Genomic DNA, 22,972 nt, shown 5'->3' with positions numbered 1-22,972 from the left:
AGCATGACAGCTCTTCCGATCTTAGAGCTGTCATGCGGCGGCGGCGGCGGCGGCGGCGCTGCTGTCGGCTCTGCGGCTCCGCGCGAGCGGGAGGGGGCCGCCGACGGGGAGGGAGGGCGAGGGCTGGGGGCGGGGACGGCGCAAAATGGAGGCGGCCGACAGCGCAGGGGCCCGCGGCGCGCCGCCACGGGGGCGGGGCCTCGGGGGCCAGCCAAGGCCCGTGCGCGAAGGTGCGCGGCGACGGGGGTGTTGGAGGTGGCGCCGGAAGCCCCTAGGCGTCCATCTAAGAAGGTGGGCTGACCCTATAGGGTCTGCAGCTCCCTCCTGGCTCGTCAGCTTGGGGGGACGAGGGGCGGAGGAGGTTGGCACTCGTCCCCTCGGCCCCTTCTCCCCGCCCCGAGCCAGGACAAGCCACGTAGGAGGGGCGGGAATGGAGGCAGCTGTGGAATCGCACCAGCCTCAGCCAACTCACCTAACCGAAGATAGCTCAAACGCCCGAGGCTATACCCCAACTCACGTACACACAGCCCAGTTTACAGACATACACCCCAACTAGCCAAATCACCAATCCACACTCACCCCCAACTCACAGACATTGCAAATTCAGAATTTAGTCTTTAACTCATACAATCCTTGCTCACGGACGCATGCCATAAATCAGACAGCAATTTGTAGATATACACCCTAATACACAGAAACACCCCAACACAGATACACTCTCTAAATCGTAAGCCCTTAAAGCACAAACATACCCCAAGCTAAACCCCCTGATTTACCAACAATCTAAAGTATAAACATTTATATATATATGCACAACTCAAGCATACACTCCAACTCTTTGACACCCCAAACTCACAATGGACATCCCCCCAAACTCAGAAGCCCAACACACCGCAAGCTCACAGACGCACCCAAGGACACTCCTGTGCAGTCACATGTATGTGATGGCCCAGAGACCCCTTTGCCAACCCTAGAGGTTTCAAATGAGTCCAGGCCTCCCTGCATAAAACCAACGGATCAGGGAAAGGAATGAAACTACAGGACCGGGACACCCTCTCCTCCTCCCACGCATAGCAGTCCCGGTGTAGCTAAATCCCTCAAGTTCTGGCCTGTGGGAGCGGGGCCTGGCAACAGGGGAGTCAGAAGAGCAGGGTCTAGTCCCATCTCGAATGTAATTGTCTCTGAGACCTTGGAAAAGCCTTTGTCCTTCTTGGGCCCCTCTACCTCCAGGTCCCTCCAGCACAGCGGTACCAGAAGGGCCTTTGTGGCCATATATCCTGGGGCAACGGGTGGAGGGGGAGGAGGGAAGCGGGGGCACCTGTGTGTCCCTGCCCTATGCTGAGACCCCTCCCATCCTCGGTGAACACTGGAGGAGGGGCACTTAAAGCAAATGCAGGGTCCAAGACCGCCTGATCACGGGTTTTCAAGAGCTGTCTCCCCTCCCCCGCTGCGCACGGCCAAGACTGCACACAAGTGCGCATGTTCTGGGGGAGCCTGCGTATGGGGGTTGGGGGAGGGGGCGGTCCCCAAGCTGAGTCACGAGAGCCCAGGCTCCAGCAGCAGGAGCTGGGGGCCGGCAAGCCCCTCACCTCACCGATTTCCACGCTGCCGCCCAAAGGTCCCCATCCCTCCCCTCCAGCAACCCTTACCCTGCCCGTCCCCCTTCCCCCCCCCCCCACCTTGAGCAGCTCCCTGGGGAAGTCTCCGCCTTCATTGAGGCCCTCCAGGTTTCCGATGAAGTCTCCGCAGGTCATGCGCTTCCCAATGTTCTAAGTAAGGGCACAGAGGCCTGTGAGGGGGGCCTTGGTCCCCAGGCCTTGAAGACTCTGGACGCAGTTTTCTGGGCTCCCTCCCGCCAGCCCCCCACTCACATGGCCGTGAAGATCAGTGTTGAGTAGCATGAGGGCGCAGGTCAGCGTGTGCGCACCGTCTACGGGAGAGTTAACATTCAGCCTCGGCCACATCCCACGGGTTCTTCCCACAGCCATCTTCCCCAGCCTTCCAGTTTATCTCCTGCCCTCTTTGGTCCACGGTCACACTTTTTAAGGTCTTGAACCCCATAGGGAACCCTCCTGCCAAAGCCTTCTCTTTTCCAGCAGATCCCTAAAAGGGACCTTTTCCCCAACACCCACATGCCTCTGCGAGTATGCACTACACACAAGCCAGTGGGCCCCACACAGTTATGCTGCCCAGTGCAGCCAAATCACATTGTATGTGGACAGTGGCATGCAAACACACCCGCTCTTGACCACACACACTAGACCCTAGCAATGCCTGCCCACAGGCACAGTTCCACCTTCATGAAGCCATGTCAGCACTGCACACACGCATGCTCACATGCCTGCAAGCCTGTGTGTGCATTCACTCCCACACACACTCATGCTCCTATGCACACACACTGTGCCCATCTGCCCCAGTGACCACCTGGGAAAGCCCTGCCCCCTGGCTTCCTCACCCTCTGAGGACAGGGCTCCAGGATTGCACTGGAAGTATCTCTGGGAGAAGTGGGCCAGCACACGCTCCCGTTCTTGGGTCTCACCCATTAAGGCCAGCTCCTTCAGAAACACCCTGGGGAGTGGGGAAGAGGGAGCATGTCACCCCTACCCAAGGTCCCCTAACCAGGCAGCCCCAGCTTTTGGCCGTGCCCAGCCAGCCTGGGAAGGATGACATCAGGGCACCTTAGGAGAGGCACAGGGGCTCGGAGGAGGCACAGCGGAGGCCCTGCACACCAGGCCTGGAGAGTGGGGGCTGCCCTCAAAAGGCTTAACACCCACCTGAGAGCTTGGTCCAGAGTCATGCCCGTGAAGACAAAGAACTTGAGGTACTCGCCAGCCACAAGTTTGCTGAAGTCATTGCTGTGGGCAGGGCAGATAGACAGGTGGAGTCTCAAGGGAAAGGGTCGAGGGGCCAGATGGGCTTACCTACAGACCTGGGGCTGTTAGATAGAGGGGATGTGGAGGTGCTGCCCACAGGATGCATCCCCTCTCCCCCCATTCTCAATCCCAACCAATGACTTTACTTCTTGCCCAGGTGCCGGGCCACATCGGCCTTCCTGAAGCCGTCTAGTCGGTATAGCCTCTTAGCTAGGCGCTGCGCGGCCTCCAGGTCTGCTTTCTGCCCATTGGACAAGGTGTCTGTGCTTCCCAGGGCCAGCCGCTCTGTGCTGTCCAGCTCTGAGTCCGAGTCGGACACCAGCTGGCTCAGCGGTGGTTCGCTGCCGGGGTAGAACACCAGCTCAGAGGTGGGGCAGTCCCTCTGGGGCCATTCCGATCCTTCCTCTGCCTCCAAAACCGGAAGACAGAGAGGGGGAGTTTGGGACATGGGGAAGGCATTTTTCTTTTCACCAGAGGACGCTGTTCAGGTTTCCTCTATCAACTGATGCCATCCTTACCATCTCTCTATAGAAGTCCTACATCAAATTTAACCCACATCCATCTTTCTGCTGTGGGAATTTTGACTGCTTCTCAAAAGCTCCCTATGGAGTTCGCTATTAGGTACAGATTTCCCATCTCCACATTGGCCCTACTGAGAACATAGTCCTCTATCTCTGAGAATATGGGCGAAGGTGGGATATAGATAAGCTGCCAGAGAAGAACAGTGGAGGGTCAAATAATTATTTGAGGGCATCAGGGACACCTTCCCCCTCCTATGTCTTTCTTCTTCTAGCCTTTGCCTTGGTCCTTCTCTTCCACCCACAAAGAGGCAGACTCTGGGGTAGAGGGGAATGGGGGTCAACGTGCACCTCATTCATCCCCTGTCTCCTCCTCCCCTTCCCTTCCCGCCATCCCAGCTGCTCTACTCACAAAGCCACCTGTCACCCCAGAGACAGAGGCCGGAAACTCCTGGTTGCTAGGCAACCCTGTATCCCTGGCCACCCCCTCCCGTTGCCATGGCTTCTGTGACTGAGAGGGTAGCTGGCTGAGGGAGAGCAGAAAGGTTAGACTGGTGAAAGGACTTCCTGGAGAAGGGTGAGAGGCTCCCGACTAAGGAGGGGAGGCGAGAAGGGAGGGAGGCAATGGGAGAGGCTGGTGGCTGCATCTTTGGGAGAAGCCTCCAGGCTGCGTGGGGTAAGGTCACAAGAATTCTAAGCAGGTTAGAGGCTCCGCCTGGGGAAGGAAGGGCCTTCCTAGAAAGAAAGGAGGGTGTTCTCTGGGGACTCTTAAATCCTGAATCATGGTTTTTCAAGTCACTGGATCTGAGACCAAGAGGGTGGAAGTAGCCCTCCAAATGGAAAAACAGACATCTGTACCCCCTAACCACTCTATCGGGGGTCAGGAATATAAACTGCCTCTTTGCACTAGGGCTCTTTCCCTTGGAGCAGCTGTTCCTGGGGCCCTGGGGACCTCAGTTCTGAGTAATCAAAGAAATCACTCACCTGCCCAGGGGTGCTGCCCCCAGCCCAAAGCTGTCCTCTGAGCGGCAGGGACTAGGGGGCTCCCTCCCTGGGGCCTGCTTGGCTCCAACCTCTGCCTCCTCTTCCTCCCGTCTCTGTGTCCAAGGCCCATCAGCAGCGGAGCTGGTACCAGAATCTGGCTCAAGAGGTGCAAGTGGGGCGGGAGCAGGAGGGTCAGGCCGGGGGGCAGGGGGTTGGGGAGGCAGTTCAAAGGTGAAGAAGGGGCTCTGGGTTGGGCCAGGTGAGGCCAGGGCCTCCAGCGAGGCAAGGCTGGTGTAGGAGGTGCCCTTGGCTCGGTGTGACTCCAAGATGGCTTCAAACACACAACTGAAAGAGTCAGGCCCATCAGCTGAGGGGCTGGTCCCATGCAGAAAGGGCACAGGCGACTTGAGAGGCCCAGGGTGAGGCATCTGGGTGTCTGGCCTGCAGAGGCAGGGAGAGTCTCTGATCAGGGGCCCGAAGGACAGCTCTTGGGCAGCATTTCATTGAATTCTCATATGACTCTGTGAAGGGGACTATCACCTCCTTTTCACAGGCCCCCAGCCCTCTAAAAAAGCCACCTGGGTAGGGAGTCCCCACTACAGGTTCACCAAGCTATTCAGTGCCTCTGAGGCACCCCAGCCTTACTGTCCCCAGCACCCAATCCCTTCCTCTCTTTCTCCCTGCTAATCTCCCTTTCTCCTCCTTCTCCCTGATCCTCTCCCCTCCTGCCATCCCATTTCTATTTCTGGCAACATCTTAGGAGAAGAAGATGAGGCTTCAAGCTGCAGTGGGGTGTGAGACGGAGAGGAAAGCCCCCACACTCCCCATTCTCCTGCCAGGATCCAGGATCCGGACTGATGCTCCCACACCCCCAGACTTGATTCTGGCCCCTGGCCTCTCACTCTACCTCCTGTGCTTCACTAGAACCCCTTTCCTCCTCACTCTACCTCCTGCTCCTCACTAGAACCCCTTTCCTGGCTGCTCCCTACCCTATGGGCTCTTGCTGACACATACCCCACCCCCCACATCCCCAGCATTCTGGCAGGCCTGGGGCCTCTGTGCAGAATCTCCTGCTGCATCGCCCTGTCAGCACGGCTAGCTTGGTCCTGACCCTCCCAGTCCACCCTCATCTCCATTCCAGTCCCTCTGACCCCAGCTCTGCCTTTGGGCCAGCTCCAAGGACTAAGCCTCGTTCCTCTCCCATTCCCGCACTCACCGGGCCCCCTCTGAGGCCTCAAACACCTCGTCGTCCACTTCCTCTTCCCCACCTGCCTCGTCCTCGTCCTCATTTCCACTGCCCAGGCTGGGCCAAGGGCCAAGGCATGGACCGGGATGTGGGGCAGGTGGGCGGGCAGTGCCAGGTGGGCCCTCAGAGCTGGGCTGACTCTCGATGGCCGAGTCAGCTTCCTCCCGCTCAGCCAGCACCTCATCGATGTCCGTCTCGCGGTAGCACCTCAGGGGCACCGTGTCCAGGTCCGTCTCGGAGTACTTGGCTGCTCGCCCCACAGCCACCCCAGAGCCCTGCCCTGAGCCCACCCCAGATGGAGATGGGGGGGCCTGCTCTGGGGGCTTAGCACCTGCAGTATGTATAGGCATCCCGGTCAAGAGGTTATCCTGTCAGCTACCTGTCTTGATACTATTCTAGGAAGGAACTCTTTCCTGTTGCCTCATATTGGCAGGAAGTTCTTTCACTGTCTAGCCACCATTCTTCCTGCTACAAACTCAGCTTGTTCCTGGTGCCAGTGAAGCTCGTTTCAAATCAAGTTCTTGTCAAATAACTTTGAGGGGCCTGGGGGAGACCAGCTTCTTTTCTACTTCACGGAATGACCCTTGATCTCCTGCCATCCCCTGTCTCCACAATCTAGCTTCCTCCAGGTGCCCAACCCAGCCATGATCCCTTGACCCTCCATCATGACACAGTTGGAAAGTTTGAGGCCTGGAGAGGCATTAGCCAACTCATGAGCCCAGGAAAGAATTGGGGGAAGGTTTAAAGGAAGGCTCCCTACCAGGCCTCAGCTGCTGTGGGGAAGGCCCTGCCCTGTTCCCCTTGCCTCATCCAGGATCTTACCTGAGCTTGGGGGGTCCAGGGAGCCATAGAAGAATTCCCATTTGGCTCGAGCAATTCTCTGGGCATGAGAGGATACCTCCCGGGGGGAGGACCAGGTATCTCCCTAAGCCAAGGAGGGAGAGATAGACACAAGCACCCAGAGATAAAGCCACACATACAAAGACACAAGAACATGGGACAGAAACACAGAAATAAAAACACACAGGGACAGATATAGAGGTGCCGAGGCACAGGGACAAACATGTGGGGCAAGAAAGAGACAGATTTAGGACAGATCAAAGAATTCAGAGTGAACAGCTGACAGGCTCAAAACTGCCAAGGGACCAAGTCTTGCCCCTATGCTGGGGCTCTGGGGTTCCAGGGAGCCCAAGGGAAGTCGCATACCTGGTTCAGGAGTCCAGTGTCAGCAGGTCCTGGGAATAGCTTGGCCAGGTGCTCAGAGGGTCCCCCCAGCCCATTGGGGAGAGAGGAGTAAAGGCCATCTGTCCCAACCTGAGGTTGGGCTGGTGGCCCATGTATAAGGCCCTGGCTGCCAGGCAGAACTGAGCCTCCTCTGGCTGGGAGTGGGTCTGATGTGGATGCCTCTAGCCGCAACTTCCGGTTGGAGCCGGGCCCCAGGGCTGGGGTGGGCCTGGGAGGAGAGACCCCACCCAGGTCCCAGCTCCGACTCAAGCCTCCGGGAGCAGGTAGCCCATTCAGGGGCCTCACGCTGGCCTTCTCCACAAAGCGGAATATGACCACAGAGCTCCGAGTCCCTGGTGGGGGCTGCCCAGTGGGTGAAGAGGGTGCCCAGGGTGAGGGAGCAACACGGGGTGAGGGGGGCCCACGCAGGGGTGTACAGGGTGCTGTCACACGTCCCAGTTCCCGGCCTCGGGGACCTGGACCTGCCACCCGCCGTAGCAGGGAGCCTGTGCTGCCATACATGCTGGCTGGGGGGCTTTGTGGCACTGGGCCTTCGGGGAGCCAGCGGCGTGGGCATCGTGGTGGGGAGATGGCACAGTCGCCCTCCGAGCAGAAGCGCATGGCACCCTGGGCCATGCTGGGGCCGGGGGTCAGGCTGGGGGGGCAGGGATGGCGAGGCCAGGCGGGGAGTGAGGGGGCAGCATGCTCTTCAGACAGGCCTGCAAGAGAGGAAGAGGGAGCAGGGGGTGAGCTGCAGGGAAGGTGGATGGACGGGAGAGCAGAGACAGGGAGGGGAAAGCAGGATAGGCCATCTGAGAGCCAGGGGCCTAGCCTGTCCTGGGAATATGACATCATTGATCCCACCCCTAGAAGTGATCGGGCCTCCTACTTGGGCTACTTCCATGGAGGCCTGAGGAGAAAAGAATTGTATCCCCAGTAGGCCCCTGGCTCCTCTCCTTCTGTCTGGGGGCCCTGAGCATCACCCTGGGAGGAGAAAGGAAGCTATTTCAGAAGTTGAATGAGTTCAGAGTCCCTCTGGCATTTTGGAGCTACTTCTGGTGGAGGAGGGGGAAGGCTGGTAGCCCACCCTCTGGACCTGGAGTGTCAGCCAATCAAAACCATCTTACAGCCATGGGTCCCCCACAGTCTCTCTTATGGAGGCCCCTCACTCAGTGAGAGAGAACTCAGGCCTCCTAGAGGGAAAGGCAGGAAGATTGGGGGGGGGCTGTTGTATAGGGACTATGAGGGGCTGAGAGGCATATGGTGAAGGGGAGGAGAACTGAGGCCCCTACTCCTAATGTATATATGTTGAATGGGAAAGGGGCATTCTTGTTCTTCATACAGGTACACACACACACACACACACACAGGGACAAATAATGTCAGTACACAGTTACACATATTCATAGGCAATATCTCCTGCACACACAGACCCAGGCACACACACACACACACACACACATTGCCCAAAGACACACCCTCATACACTCTCACAGTCATAACAAATATGTGTGTAATGGAAAGGCACATGCTTATTTTACACACACACTGTCATCAAACAAGAACACACAAAGAGACACACAAATATACACACAGGGCCTCATTCTCCAGTGCACACAGACACAGGCGTATCAGACACTCACAGGGACCTACTAGTCACAATCACATACAAATACAGATGCACCCTCACACACATACTTAAACAGGAACACACACCCTCTTCCCCAACCCCCACCAGTCACCTGTCTCTGGGTGGGAACGCTGCACCAGACCCTGTCCCTCCTTCCCTCTTAAGGGAATGACAGGATCTTGTCCAGCCCTTAAAGGGGTAAAGGGGCCTCTGGTGGCAATGCAGGGTAGGGGCAGAGGTCAGGAGCAGCAACCCTGCCAGGCAGGTTTCTGAAGCTCAGTGGGGGCCCAGGGCATCCCCAGTGCAGCTCCGACTGGAGCTGCCTCAGTACTCACCGCTGCTCGCCTGGAGCTGGGGCCGAGGAGAGGCGGGGAAGAGGCTGGGCCCAGCTCAGCTGTGAAGGCAGCGCGGCTCCCGCTTGCTCCCGCTTGCTCCAGGCCCGCCTGCCTCTCAGTCCCTCCCCCTCCCCCCTACGCGCGGCTCAGGCAGAGCTAATCCCCCCACCCACCCCCCGCCCTTTTCCAGGGCCCTGAGCCCCGGAGGCTGGCCCCCCTTCTCGACGCTAGGTCCCCGCTGGGCTCTCCCGCCAACCTGAGACCCGCCCTTGACGAGGGGGAGGATGTATGGAACCCCCGGTTCTGTTCCCAAGACCCACACGTGCCCCACCCCAATTGTGTCCTGGTCCCTTTCCCCCACCGCCCCCTGAGCCACACGCCAGACCCAGCTGCACTCGCGTGTCCCGCTCCAGACCCCACGCGTGTCCCTAGGAGGTTGCCACATGACCTGTTACATGCCACACGCGCTCCCGCCCCCACGAGCACGCGGCCGCGCCAAGCACACCGAATGGGTGTAGACCGGACCCGCCCCCTAAATCCAAGAGACCAACAACTTATGGGAGAGAGATCTAGGAAACACTGCCTCAAGCCCTAAGGGGTTCTGCGTTTCGGACCCAGGAGACCCAACCCTGACCACTCGCCCAGGATGCAGCAGGAGGGATGTTAGTCAGACTTTAGAAAGAACTTCCTTGCTGCCTGAGTTAGGTGTCCTGGCTATCTGAGGGTAAAAGGTTAGACGGGATGATGCTGGAGTGGAGGAAGTGGGGAGCAGGCAACCCTTGTGCCCTTGGCCAAGGTAGAAGGGGGCCCAGCTATTTCAGGAAAGCACTGCCAGAGTTACTATGGCAACTGCTCTCCTTGGGAACGCCAGGGCATGCAGGTGGTGACCTCGGAATGAAGAAGGGGTCTGTTCGGGCAGTCAGGGGGCGCGAGGACTTGCGCGGCGGGGGCGCGCGGGGCTCACCGCGGGGAGGGGCGGCGCGGGCTCCGCGTGGTGCTGAAAGGGACAGCGCCAGATTTGTCGCACTGCGCAGGCGCAGAGGCGCGAACAAAGCAGGGAGGAGGAGGAGGCGCGTGTCCCGATGTGGTGCGCGCCTACAAGGCTCTATCTTAGCGGAGGTCGGTCCTCCCATCTACCCCCTCCCCAAGCAGGCTAAGGAAGAGGAAGCAAATCCCTCACCCAAGATAACCCTCTTTGGTCCCTCCCCGATGCTGGCTTCTCCCTTCTTGCTGCATTGGGGGTGGGGGAGGGTGGAAGGGATTCTGGGAAAACTAGGATGCCTGAATTCTCAATCGCAACTCGCTTGACCCTGGACAAGGCGCGTCCTCTCTAGGGCCTCGGTTCCATCTTTAAAGTGGAGTAACAGCACAGAGCAGCTCACCTTGCAGAAGTGCCCGAAGCCCTGATGAAATAATGGATGGGAAGCAGTTTTCGTTATGCAGAGGGAGATGAAGTGGCTGCACGAAGGGAGAGCGCAGCCCTGCTAGGGGGCAGCTCTCGGCGACAGCAGTAGCCCTCAGCGTCCTTCACACCCTCCCCACCAATGGATGACGGGGAAAGCACTGCTCCGGGGGTTCCCCGGAGCGGACCCTGGAACCAGGAACTGCGGACGCGGTGAGAGGGCGGCCCAAAGTCTGAGCCTAGAGTTCTGGGACATCACTGCCGCAGGGCGGGCCCAGCCCCAAAGCCCACAGCTAAATCCCCAGGTCAACCGAGAAGCGTTACTCCTGGTGGGCTGAACTGAGCACTCATTCTTCTCAGGACTCTAGACCTCCTGGGGAAAAGACAGGGACCCAGGTGGAGAGAGAATCCTCAGCGCCCCCTCTGCCTCTCCCCTCAAGGTGCAAATCCATTCCAAATCGTCCGGGAGTGGAAGGGGCTGGACAGCTCTGTACTTCATAACTAACCAGGAATGAGAGGTTTGGGCAAGTTTGCTTGATGAAGGAAAAAAATTCTAGCTTCGCCCATTCAATTCATTCAGCAATTACTGGGCACCTACTACGTGCCAGACAGTACGCCTGGATAGTTTCTTCCCATTTTTCCAAGTCGCTAAACGTGACCAGAGGGCAAAGAGTAGGCCCAGAACCTTGGAGTCTTGGCTCCGCCCCTTCTGCGTTTGGCTTTGCCTGCTCCTCCCATCACCACTTCACTCAGAGGCAGCCACTGGCCCAAGACGAAAAAAGAGCCAGTCTCTGCTGCACCATTGCGTTCTCCAGCTTCAGTTCTCAAGCCCTGTAGCCGAGAAGGCGAGGTCTGATGTTACACCACCAGTCTGTTCCGCCCTGTTTCGAGATCCAACCGGAACGCTTTCAGATAGGATCCTCAGTGAGACCGCACTCGATTGAATCGGTCTGTCTCTACAGCCCAAGGAGGCGGGTTCGCTGAGGCCTCTCCAAGGCCAAAGCAAGAAGACCTTACTGCGCACGCGCAATAGGCAGCCGATGGAGCCACCGATGGAGCCGTCCGGAGGGGAGCAAGAGCCGGGAGCCGTCAGGTACCGAGCACGGGAGGGGCCGAGAAAGGGAAGAAGGACCTGGGGGAGGGGAGCCGAACTGGGCCGGGTCTGGGGGCCGCTCTTAGGAGCCAGGGCGCAGAAGCATAACGGAGGCGGACTCGTAGGTGACAGCGGCCCGGGGACGCCACCGCCCCTTTACCCGCAGGCTCCTGGACCTGCCTTGGGAAGACGTGCTGCTCCCACACGTCCTAAGCCGGGTGCCGCTACGCCAGCTTCTCCGGCTGCAGCGCGTCAGCCGGGCCTTCCGGGCGCTCGTGCAGCTGCACCTGGCGGGGCTGCGCCGCTTCGACGCCGCTCAGGTGAGCCGGGGGCCAGAGCCTCATCCCGTCTGAGTACCGCCCTCGCCCCGCCTCCAGCCCAGCCCCCAGCCCCTGGGGTAGACCTGCTGTCTACCCTGCCGGACCCTCCCGGGCCTCCAAGAATGCCAGGGAAGCGATCCACTCCGCGGGGAGTACTCTCAAAGGGCGAGGGCCGGGTATCAACTCAGAAGGCGCTTGGGGTCTCTCCCGGGAGGGCAGGTGGCAAACCCCGAGGGCGGGTTACTGACGGGAAAGAACTCTTCGGGGGCGGAGAGGCAGCGCCCGTCCCGCCCCCGGGACCAGCTGAGAGTCGAGGTGCCTCCCTGCCCGCAGGTGGGTCCCCAGATCCCGCGGGCAGCTTTGGCCTGGCTGCTGCGGGACGCTGAGGGGCTGCAGGAGCTGGCGCTGGCGCCGTGTCACGAATGGTTGTCGGACGAGGATCTGGTGCCGGTGCTGACGCGGAATCCGCAGCTGCGGAGCGTGGCGCTGGCCGGCTGCGGGCAACTGAGCCGCCGCGCGCTGGGGGCGCTGGCGGAGGGCTGCCCCCGTCTGCAGCGCCTTTCCCTCGCGCACTGTGACTGGGTAGACGGCCTGGCGCTGCGCGGCCTCGCCGACCGCTGTCCGGCCCTTGAGGAGCTGGACCTCACCGCCTGCCGTCAGCTCAAGGATGAGGCCATCGTATACCTGGCGCAGAGGCGCGGCGCGGGCCTCCGCAGCCTCTCGCTGGCAGTCAACGCCAACGTGGGGGACGCTGCAGTCCAGGAGTTGGCTCGGAACTGCCCGGAACTCGAGCACCTCGACCTAACCGGCTGCCTCCGTGTCGGAAGCGACGGCGTCAGGTGCCTGGGCATGGGATCGGTGGGTTGGGAAAAGGGCAATCACTTATTTAGCCTCTGGGTCAGGGGCAGGCTGTAGCTGTCGCAGGGCAGAACTGTGGTGTCTGGATACCACGGCACCCCCATTCAGACCAGGAAAGGCCTCTAGGATTGCCTAGACCATAGAGCCCATAGTTTTAAAAAAAACTTTTTTGAACCAGTATTTACACATTGGCCGATTTCACATACAGTCAAGTTTCTGGCTTTTCTTCAACAAGGGGAAAACCTTGGAATCCTGGGCGGAGCTGAGGAGCAGTTTCCCCCTTTAAGAGACAGGAGGAAGTCTCTGGTTCACTGGAGACATTGAATGTATGACCCCATCCGGGCTCCCTTAATCGTTTATGGAGGGAAAAAGAATGCTCTGAGTTTGAGGGAGACAGGGGCTTTGCTGGCTCCCCCACCGTGGGCGTAGCGGCTTCTGGCCCCTAGCCTCACCCGGCTCCTCCCCCAGGACATTGGCCGAGTACTGCCCGGCGCTGCGCTCGCTGCGGGTGCGGCACTGCCACCATGTGGCCGAGCCCAGCCTGAGCCGCTTGCGGAAGCGCGGCGTGGACATCGACGTGGAGCCGCCGCTGCATCAGGCCCTGGTGCTGCTGCAGGACATGGCAGGCTTTGCACCCTTTGTCAACCTGCAGGTCTGACCTGCCTGCCGATGGGGCACAGCTGGACTGTGTGGCGGGGCCTGACTATGAACTGTAGGGAAACTGGACTGTGGGGGCCTCTGGTTAGAGGCGGATGCCCTGCCCCACCCTGGAGCTTCAAATAAAGAGCTTTTTACCCCCTCTTGCCTGGTCCTGCTGCCCTGTTGGAGATAAGGGATATGAAGTTGGGAGAGAGGTCAGACAGACACAGTACCCCAATTCTGAGCAGAAATGACAGAATGCACTCACACCTTCCTGGGGCCACCTTTACTGTGCCCGTGGGCAGCTCCAAGAGGAGGTCAGCACTGTGGGGCAAGGAAGTAGAGAGCAGGACGGAGAAGGGGGACAGGAGTTAGGGCGGGCCCTGTGTGGGGTGTAGGGCTCCTGCATCCCTCTGGGGTCTGAGCCTAGAAAGCTCCAGCAGAGTCTGGCGAATGCCTTAGTGGAAGCGGTACTTTCTGGCTGGCTTGAGGTTGATGTATGTGGCCTTCATCTCCTCGGCCTCAGGGTTCCGCACATCTTTGAATCGCTCCCCTTTGGTGCTTACTACCTGGTTGTCGATGTATCGGATCAGCTTCTTGGGGGCCTGTCAGGCAATTGGGCAGTGAGCAGCAGAAGCCAGGGGACATCCCACCCACACCACACCTCCAGCAGCCATAACCCTCTCACCTCCCTGGGAGCCATGGGCCGGTGAATCTTCTGATCCTCTGCGCTATCCACCATCATGTACCTGCCAAAAACTGGCTGGGTGAAGTTCCTGCCACTCTGGGAAGACCCTCTAAGGGTCTAGCCCAGCCCAGCCCAGACTCACTTCTGCAGGATGAAGGACTTCAGTTCATCCTTTTGGGGGCCTCTGAGGCGCCTGGGCAGGTCCTGCAGAGAAGGGAAGCCTAGTCTAAACCCTAGGGCACCAGAAGAAGCAGACAGGGATAGGCTAGGGGCAGGTGCTTAACACTAAGGTGGAACGTGGCTGAGGCTATTTGGGTTGAGGGGCATGTCTAGCAGAGGATACCTGGTTGGGGCCGTCCCACGCTGGAGGCCCCTCCTCCTTCCCCTCGACAAGCATCTGCACAGCTTCTTCCAAGTCTCCCCGAGCTTTGGCCAGCACCCACTGGGCCTGCTCCACTGAACAGGTAGGGAACACCTCCAGGAGAACATCCACCCCTGGAAGCAGCTCCTCCTCAGCACCGGCTGCCTGTGGGCAGAGATGTTGACAAGAAGCAGTACTTCCTTCTTTCCTGGCCCCAAATTCTCTCACCAGTACCCTCCTCTACCAGTACCTCATCCTGGGTGTCTCCAGCAGCAGTAGGAGAAGCCCTAGTCTCTTCTTTGAGCTTTTCAGGCTGCTGCAGGTGCTCTGGGGAGATGGGCACCTGACCTTGGACCTCAGAGCTCTGTGGTTGCAGGTTCTCTTAAGGAAGCAGAGAGAGCATCAGGTTTGCCAGGGCTTTGGGGGATGGGGGTATTGAGTCATCCAAGTGCCCAGTCCCCAAACTCACCTTTGTTCCTGGCACCACTCAACTGCCCTGAGAGCTTCCGCATCATGTCCCCTATTGTACCCCTGAAAAAACCAGGACGGTGGTAAGAGGACAACTCTGCCCACCCTCCACCATCCGCCAGCCCTCCACCCTCTCTTTGCCCCAGCCAGATCCCACCTTGGAATGTGGGCAAAGCCAGGCACATAGGCCTCCATCATCTCAGTAAAGGCCTCCATATCGAAGTTCTCCTCTGATGGCCCGGAGGGGCCCAGATCCTCCAGGACCCCGAGCACATAGGAGAAGATGACCTCATCCAAGCCGCTGCAGGAAGGGGACAGGATAAGCCCTGGGTAGGACACTGGATACTTCCAGCAACCCACCTACCCTGAGACTCGAGCCCTCGGCTTCACTGGGTCCATGAGCCAGACTTCAAGCCTTGAAGCCAGAAAATATCCCACCCTCCCACAGAGCTTTGGTTTCCCATCTGTTCAGCAAGGTGACAGGGACAGGTTAAGATGTAAGGCCATACCAGCAGATCATAATCAGCCCTCCCCCACCTCAGGATTTGAGTTGAGGGCTTCCCACCCCACCTTTCCATGGGCCAGGGCCCAGAGTGCTGCCCAGCAGCTCCAACCCTGACCCTAGCATGACCTTTCTAGAAAAGCTGCTTCTACCTGAGGTCAGCCTCTGGGAGGTGTGTCTGGACAAAGGCAAGGAGGGCTGCACTGACAATCCTCTCCAGCTCCATGCTCTCTCCTCTTCTGAAGGGACAGAAGATGTAGGTTTGTCAGGCCGTCTTCTGCCTGCCCCTACCCACTAGGCCCAGGGGCGGTCAGCCCCTCCCTCCTACCCTGCTGTGGAAACCATTTGTTGTTGTCCAAAGTTTCCAGCTCTGCAGCCCTCCCCTGCTCCCTCAAGCAGAGCTACAGCCCCCTCCCTGCCCATCTCTCCACCTCCTTCAGCCTGAGACAGGACTCTGCCCTGTCTCAGGAGAAGGGCTCCACAGTGCTTTCCCTCGCCCTTCCCCCAACCTCTCCCCATCTTGCCACCCCATTCCCCAGCAGCAGGCCCAGACCCTCTGGCAAGAAGCCAAGGTCTTGGGGTCACATGCCGCCTGGCTGAGGAATCCCATCGTTGAGAGGGTCACTTGGCCCTCAAGTCCAACTACAAAGGGCCCATTGTCTAGCCCCCCCAAGGAGCAGACCTCAGGACCAAGCACAGCCTTCCCCCAGCCAGAATGGGCCACCCACCCACTGCACAAAGGGGCTTTTCGGGCTGTGGGGCTCTGATGGAAGAAGGGGAAGTCTTTCAGGAATTCTCTCTTCCTGCCCAATCCAGCAGCTTGGGGTTATCTACAAAGGACTTTCCATCCTCCTTCCCAAAGCCTCTGGAGCCCTACAAAATCTGGCCTTTGCCCACCTCTCCAACCTCATCACTCACTCCACTCCTGCCTCACCAGCCTCCTTGTTGGTCCTCAAACTTCCCCAGCTTCTTCCTACCTATCTCCCCCATATATCTACATGGTTCATCCCCTCACCTCCTCCAGAGCTCTGCTCATATGTTGCCTTCTGAGAGAGACCTTCCCTGACTAACCAACCAAAAATAGGGAGTATTCCTCCTACTCCCTAGTCCCTTGCCCTGCTTTATTTTCTATACAGAATCTACTACAGCTTAATGTTATTTTATGTTTATTTGCCTATTGTCTGACCTCCCTCCTAGACTATAAGCTCCACAGTGCAGGGGTCTTTGTCTTATTCATTGGTGTAACCCTAGCACCTAGAAAAATGCTTGCAGTTAGTGGATGCTCTATAAATACTCATTGACTTATTTCATTCCCATCTACATGCTTTTGACTCCCAACAGTCCATATGTGGGAGTCAGGAACACATAGATGGTAATGAATGGCTCCACAGGTCCAAATGTCAGCTCTTCCCACTCAGAAGACTCAGAGGCATCTCAAATTCCATCTACCCCGCACTCACAATATTCTCATGATCGGTATACATCCCCCCTCCTGTTTCACTGGCTGACCCAACCGTTCACTCACTCAGCTGCCAAATCTGAAACTTAGGAATTACCCTTGATTTTACCCCCTCTCAACCCCATCTGCTGCACTCAGCCAATCCAATCCTGTCGATTCTATTTCCTTATTAGTCTCCTTTCCATCCATTCTCCCCGGCTCATCTGGCTTCTGCTCCAACATCTCTACCAAAATTGCTCAATCCAAGGTCATGAGTTACTTTTTCCGGTTTTGGTTTAATTAGGTTGAACCATATAAGCTTGCCAGTACTGCCTGTTTTGGATCTACAGGGAGGGAAGGAGGCAGGGGAGGAGGGAGGGAGAGAAAGGAGTGAAGGAAAAGAAAGAAAAGGCTATTTCTTATAGTTTTCTCCTAATATTTGCCCTTTCAAGCAGCATCAATGTTGGTTTCTGAGGCATTACTCTCTTCCTTCTCTGGCCATTCCTTCCTGGGCTCCCTTCTCTGTCCCTCTCTCCTTTGCTGGCAAGAAGGCTCAGGCTCACAGCTGCTCCTCCTCTCTCCTTCCTCTGCACCCCCTCTCTCTAGAAGACCTTGTCTGGGCCCACATCTTTATGAACCAATTCTATGTCACCAATCCTCAAATGCCAGTCCTCTAGCCCAGTCCCCTCCGCGGAGCTACACGTTTGCACGTCGCCCTCTCTGACACCTCCATGTAGGTGACTTAACAAATCCCAAACTGACATTCTCCCAAGTCCTTTGCTCCTCCAAGGCTGTCATCAGTAAATGCATGTTCACGTACCCAGCTGCTCTTGCCACAAGTCTGGGAATTATCCTGACATGATCCTACCCCTTCCAGTTTTTCCCACATCCAGTCACCAAGCCCTGACCATCACCTCTCACGCCTCTCAACATGTGCTTCTCTCCATCTCTCCTCCCATTCTGCTCCACCTCTTACCTTCAATGCCGGAGCCTCCTAACCCTTCCCCCTACTACCATCTTTCCCCCAAATCTATTCTTTACAAAGATCATAGTCGTGTGATCTGTACAAAAATCCTGTTGTTCCTGCTAAAAATCTATCAGTGACGTCCTCCTTCCCTTCTGATTAGCCCACATTCCTTTTGTGGCCTTCAGTTGAGGGCTTTATCCCTGTGTACATCTCTCCAGCCTCACCGTGCACCACACCCTCCCTGGATCACTTCCCTCCACCCTGGCTTTCTTCCAGTTTGCCAACGTTCAAGGCTTTTCATGGCAAGAGCCTTTGCACAGCTGCTTCCTCTGCCTGGACAGCCTTCCACCTCCACCCCTTCACTTGTCTAACACCTTCTTACCTGTCGGGTCTCAGTTTAAAATTTTCTTCCTCATGGGATGCTGCCCTGGACCCTCGAGAACTGCTTTGGTCCCCACCATCTTACACCCTCATTGCAGACTGCACTTTTCCTTATTTTGCAGTATTCTTCATAGCTCTAATTAAATAATTATTTGGGCAATGTTTAATGTTTCTTCCAATTGTTTCATGAGGGCAGGGACTATACTCCCAGCTTACTCATCAGCATACGCTCAGTATCCTGTGAAGTGGGACACTCAATAAAGAGTTACTCCCCCTGCTTTAAAATGACAGAACTGAAGCTCAGTGAGTTTAATGCTTTGCCCAGTATCACTTGGTTGGACTGTGGTAGTTAAGATTTAAATCCAGGTCGCCTAGTTGAGTGTATATTCCATGGGATGGGGGGGGGGGATCTCAAGACTTCCAAGCCAGTTGAGACAGAGCTAAGATCTATGCTTACAGTTCCCGGGTCCCCTAAGTAGTAACATAGTGTTGCTGTGACAGCACAGGGATCACTTTGGACAGCAAGACTAAGAAGCCGTAGCCTAGCATGGGCCCTGGAGAGCAGAACTGCTCACACCACACATGCCAGACACCATTATGCGGTTCTCCCAAGAGGTCAGCCCCATACAGAGAGCTACACCGACCCTGGATTACACCAAATCCTGGCTGCTGTCAGTTGCCTGGCAACCTCTGCTGGGAAAAAGCCTGCTGCAAGAAAGTCTAGTTTCTAGGGAATAAGTGCTCAGGGATGTGTCTGATGCCTCTGGGTTTCTGATCAGGGTCTGAGGGCCAAGGAGTTGTTACTGGGAGACTCTTCTCCGTGCCTCCAAAGAATGTCTCCCTCCCCTAAGCTTTTGCTCTAGCTTGTCTATGGAGGCAACACCTTCCCTTCTCCTGTTCTGGGGCTGACCAAACTTTACCCAGCCTTTAAAGCTTGCCACTTCTTTCTTTCACCCTTCTCCATCCCCCTAGCCTTCCTCAGCATTGTTTTCCTGCCCAGAGGCTTCTTCTAATATTTCTCCTCCACAGTCCCCGAGTTGGAGAAGCTGTAGCCTAAGCAGCCAGCCTTGTCCAGGGTAAGAACATGATTTTCATGAGACTTTTCAAATACTGGATGTAGTCCACAGAACTCCATTACTTCCTGAGGGCTCCAAATCAGGGCTCACTGGTTAGTAGCATCCATGAGATGTGATTGTCATCCTGTCATAAGTCCTCTTTAAATACCTCTGATGATGGTAATAATAGTTCTATGCACTTTACCCATATTAACTTACCTAATCCTCACAATAACCCGAAAATATAGATACTAATAATATTATACTATCCCATTTTGCCCAAAAGGAAATGGAGACACTGAGAGGTTAAGTAACTTGCCCAAGGTCACACAATAAGTTAATGGCACATTTACATCCAAGCAGTCTGGCTCCAGAACCCTGTTAACCACTACGCTACACTACCTCTTAATGAAGCAAATGATGTGGCCCCCAGCCCATGTTCTGATCCTCCTGTCCTGCCTGGCTGGCCCTCCTGCCTACCTCAGAATCTTTGCTTACACCGTTTTCCCCACTCAGAACGTCTTTCCCTCTGCCTCTCATTCTGCGGGACTCACTTTCTCCCTGTAGCCAACCCTCAGTGTCCCATCCTCACCGCCCCCAGATGGCCTGAGAGCATCCCCAGGACCAGGCACAAGCCTGGACTCCAGATGCTCAATACAGATCCCCTGGACAAATTTAAGTGAGACTGGGGGAAGGAGAGCCATGCTGCTCCCTTGGGGTGGGGAGCTGCTTAAGGTGGAGAGAAAGCAGAAGGCCATGTGGGAGGAGTCCTGGGAAGCAGTGTGGGCACTCAGAGGGTCTAGCACGGAGGTCTTCGCTGGTTTCTCAGCCACTATGAAGCCTAGCTCCTGGGGCCCTAGTCCCATAACGCAGGTTCCAGAGGACGTCGTTGTCCCCTGACCCCCAAGTCAAGTCTTAGAGGCTCCAAGGACACTGAGGGCTACAAGGGATTCCAGCACCCAAAGTCAGACCGGAGCACAAACGGGGATAGTGGGGTGCACAGGAAGTGGGACTGTGATGATGGTCCACCCCTGAAGCAGGAGCTCCCTAAACAAGCTAGCGGGATACCCATAAAGGTCCGGAATAGCGGGCCCGAGGGCACCGGGATGCGGTTGCAGCCGTGGGGACACAGGACTAGGGAGGCCTGAGTAAGCTGGGATGTGCCTTGATACAGGCCACGGCAAGAACCAGAGATGGGGGGGCCGATGGGTCCCAGGGAGTACCGTGGGGGAACACACAGGACGGGTACCCTGGGTCAGCGTTCTCCGCGACTCTCCCAGCCCTGGGCCGGGGGCCGGAGGGGAAATCACCTGCTCCGTCGGGCGCCGCCGGCGACTTGTCCCGCGCGGTGCAGCTCTCATCCCCCAGCCCCACCAACGAGATCAAAGGCGAGGCCCAGAGTGGTTCCCTTTCAGAAGCGCCGTGGTAGCCATTTTTGAGAAGGGCAAGTGCCCATAACTGGGCGGGGCTTCTGCGCCCATGCCCATTTGTCTCAGGGTTTTGCACAGACCCCCGCGGCGGCCATTTTTGTTGCGGGTTGGGAGAAATGAGGCGTGGAGGTCCCGCCAAGTGGGTGGAGTCTCAACGGCTGACTGCATCCCCGCCTAGTTCCTTGTCAGCTGCGAAAGACCGAGAACCTTTCGACCCCACCCAGTGTCTTCCTGTCCGCCTTCCTTGCCATAAAATTTCCGCCCTCGGATCTTATAGCTTCCTTCCCTCTCCTTGTCTCTACCGTCTTTCCACAGACTTGGATCCCTGATTGGATCTGGTGGCCCCTACACCCAGAACCTGGTGTTCTTCCCAAATCCCTGTGTCTCTCCCCTTTTATGTGCAGTCTAGGTTCAAGGTCCGTCGCCCGGTCAGCGCTTAGGTGATGACTTCCTTCCACACCATATCTGTCCGCTTTGCCTTCCCTTAACAGCGATGTCTCCCCCAAGATTAGGGTGGGTTACAGGATCTGGGTCTTGGGACGGTCGAGCCTGGTTTGGATGGGGGTAACAGGGCGCAGGTGTTCTGGGTGAGTATCAACCTGAGCCCAGATCCAGGACAGTCTAAAGGCTATGCCTACTCCCAGGGCCTTCATGCCCGTGTTGGCAGGACTTCTCATTTAGGATAGGACAACTGAACTCCAGGACCCAGCAAGGCTACCTTCCTAGTGCTACCCTGTGGGGAAACCCACAGCCATCCCTTCCCAGGAATCCCGTAAGGGGTCATGAAGGAAAAGAGTTCCCTCCAAGGGTGAGCTAGCCCATCCCCAATCAGCAGGGATGAGCCCCTTCAGGGCTAGTCACCTCATAAGGGGCTGGGTACTCAGAGATTGTCACTGTTCTCAGGAGCTCATGGTCCAAGGTAGAAAGTCCCATCCTCTCTTCTCCCCTAAGGGCTGAGGCAGTGCCAAAATATGGAGAAAAGAGGGATCACTTTCCTTCTTCCAGCTCTGTCCCTTGCTGCAGGCTCCCAGCTCCCCCCCACCAGGACCCTCTAGCCTCAAAGAGCAAGATGTTCACTGCTGGGGAGTGGGGGCAGGAAAGGGGAGGGAGGAAGGAGGGAGCACATTGGGCGTTGTGTCTCCCATAAAAACACTGCCGCTGCCAGCCTGGCGCTGCTAAGGTTAATGAGAGGTGGGGTGACAGCCACTTTGAACTCTGGCTAAGCATGCCCCTGGAAAGGGGGGTAATGGGTAGCTCCATCAGCCCCAGACCTCTGCCAGTCCTTTAAAGACTTGGCCATCCCTGCCTTCCCCCAGCCCCATCCCCACCTTCACTGCATAATGCTGATGACTCTTCTCTCCCTACCACCCCCATTACGGGAACTTTCAGGTTTTCTCGGTAGAGCTATCTCTAGTTCTGGCCTGAAATCCCTGTAGCCATCCCTGTGCCTTTCCCTCCTCCCCTATGGCTTGTTTCTTGGCTGGCAGTTGGATGTAGCTAGATATCATCAGAAAGAAATTCCTGAGCTTTGGGAGGATGATGGGAAAGACCTCTTAGGGGGAGCCCCTTGATTCCTAGCTCAAATCCTGAAGGGTCCCAACTCTGTGCAGCAGGAGTTTGGTTCTGGGGTCAGAAGACAGAGGGTGGGCTGAGGAAAGGGACTGCCACAGACACAAGGACACACACAAACTGTAAGATAGGAGCTGTGGGGAACACTCGTCCTGCTTGGCGTTCCATAGCTGGCCCGACCTTAAACCTCTGATTTTTTTTGTCCCCTCAGGTCTCAGTCTCTCCATCCCCAAGATGGGACCAGATTCCACCTGTCCTTTGGGTGCTGCTGGAAGCCACATAGGGTGAAACAAGGTGACATGATGACTCGTCTCCTCCCATTCCCTCATGAGTTTTGCAGCCTAGGTCCCCTCAGCTGAAGGGAAAAGCTAGAAGCCTATGCTGAAGCTTCCCCTAGCACATCAATTCCCCATCATCCGACCTCAGAATGAGGAACTGGGCTTGAATTAGGCATAAAGCGCAGATTTCCCAGACATTAAGAGCAGAGATAAAGCCCATATGGCTGGTCTCAAGGGGTGGGAGGGACTCAGTCAGAGACTGAGCAAGGAAGGGGACACTTCAAAAGGATGGGGAGAAAGGAGGGGGTCCCCGCTCTTGATTGAGGTCAGAAAGGGCTCTCTGGGCAAGGTGCCCAGCCCTCCCACACCTTCCTCCTTTCTCAGAAGAGCCAGGATGGGGCGGGGGTGGGAGTTGGCTGGGGCAGGGAGGGAGCCCTATTTAAGGAGCATTCTCTAAGAGCATCACTGCAGATCCAGTCCCAAGATCAAGAGAGGAGGCTTCACGGTAAGTGTGGGCCCTTGCTCACAACTCAAGCAGAGTGGGGGGTAGGGCGGTTCCTGAGCTTGCAGGCTTGCCTTTCCCTCTCCAGGGACAGGCAGCAGCTCTGCCTGGAGAAGGGGAATAGCCCCCACCCCTCCGCTTAACTCTCCAGAAGTGAAAGTGTGTTTCAGAGAAAGATTTCTCTTCCTCTCCCCTACCTATCCCAGGTATC

The 22,972-nt window shown here is 57.0% G+C and overlaps 3 protein-coding genes across 5 annotated transcripts in view; 1 reads left to right on the top strand and 2 right to left on the bottom strand.

Moving 5' to 3' along the window:
- Positions 1 to 11,187, bottom strand: part of PSD (pleckstrin and Sec7 domain containing) — a 17,198-nt gene extending 6,011 nt beyond the window's left edge. For 2 of the 3 annotated variants that reach the window (XR_012381675.1, XM_025881127.2), the window contains exons 1-10: positions 8,811 to 8,943; positions 6,828 to 7,564; positions 6,444 to 6,546; positions 5,592 to 5,952; positions 4,376 to 4,816; positions 3,020 to 3,214; positions 2,775 to 2,855; positions 2,456 to 2,568; positions 1,872 to 1,930; positions 1,680 to 1,769 (exon numbers count right to left, since the gene is read on the bottom strand). Coding sequence is in view for 2 of the 3 variants with exons in the window: in XM_025881127.2 (XP_025736912.1) it covers positions 1,680 to 1,769; positions 1,872 to 1,930; positions 2,456 to 2,568; positions 2,775 to 2,855; positions 3,020 to 3,214; positions 4,376 to 4,816; positions 5,592 to 5,952; positions 6,444 to 6,546; positions 6,828 to 7,481 (2,097 nt within the window). In the remaining variant the exon portion in view is untranslated. Of the gene's footprint in view, positions 1 to 1,679; positions 1,770 to 1,871; positions 1,931 to 2,455; positions 2,569 to 2,774; positions 2,856 to 3,019; positions 3,215 to 4,375; positions 4,817 to 5,591; positions 5,953 to 6,443; positions 6,547 to 6,827; positions 7,565 to 8,810; positions 8,944 to 10,192 lie in introns of those variants that run through there. The other variant, XM_073904264.1, reaches the window with a different exon arrangement.
- On the top strand, positions 3,950 to 13,282 carry FBXL15 (F-box and leucine rich repeat protein 15). The gene is made up of 5 exons (XM_025881102.2): positions 3,950 to 3,968; positions 11,175 to 11,305; positions 11,472 to 11,625; positions 11,959 to 12,464; positions 12,952 to 13,282. Exons 2-5 carry the CDS (start codon positions 11,253 to 11,255, stop codon positions 13,139 to 13,141), a joined length of 903 nt encoding a protein of 300 aa, XP_025736887.1. The 5' UTR covers positions 3,950 to 3,968; positions 11,175 to 11,252; the 3' UTR covers positions 13,142 to 13,282.
- A 111-nt stretch (positions 13,283 to 13,393) lies between these two features.
- On the bottom strand, positions 13,394 to 20,346 carry CUEDC2 (CUE domain containing 2). The gene is made up of 9 exons (XM_025880906.2): positions 20,293 to 20,346; positions 15,294 to 15,380; positions 14,797 to 14,940; positions 14,641 to 14,702; positions 14,422 to 14,552; positions 14,154 to 14,336; positions 13,953 to 14,014; positions 13,811 to 13,871; positions 13,394 to 13,727 (listed from the first exon to the last, which is right to left on the bottom strand). The coding sequence occupies exons 2-9, from the start codon at positions 15,365 to 15,367 to the stop codon at positions 13,581 to 13,583; spliced, it is 864 nt and encodes a 287-aa protein (XP_025736691.1). The 5' UTR covers positions 15,368 to 15,380; positions 20,293 to 20,346; the 3' UTR covers positions 13,394 to 13,580.
- Positions 20,347 to 22,972: the final 2,626 nt, after the last annotated feature.

Source organism: Callorhinus ursinus, unplaced genomic scaffold (assembly GCF_003265705.2).
Source record: "Callorhinus ursinus isolate GAN/ISIS: 27379988/994484 unplaced genomic scaffold, GSC_fseal_2.0 scaffold20, whole genome shotgun sequence".
Classification (NCBI taxonomy): Eukaryota; Metazoa; Chordata; class Mammalia; order Carnivora; family Otariidae; genus Callorhinus; species Callorhinus ursinus.
This window is presented reverse-complemented; position numbering and strand designations above follow the sequence as displayed.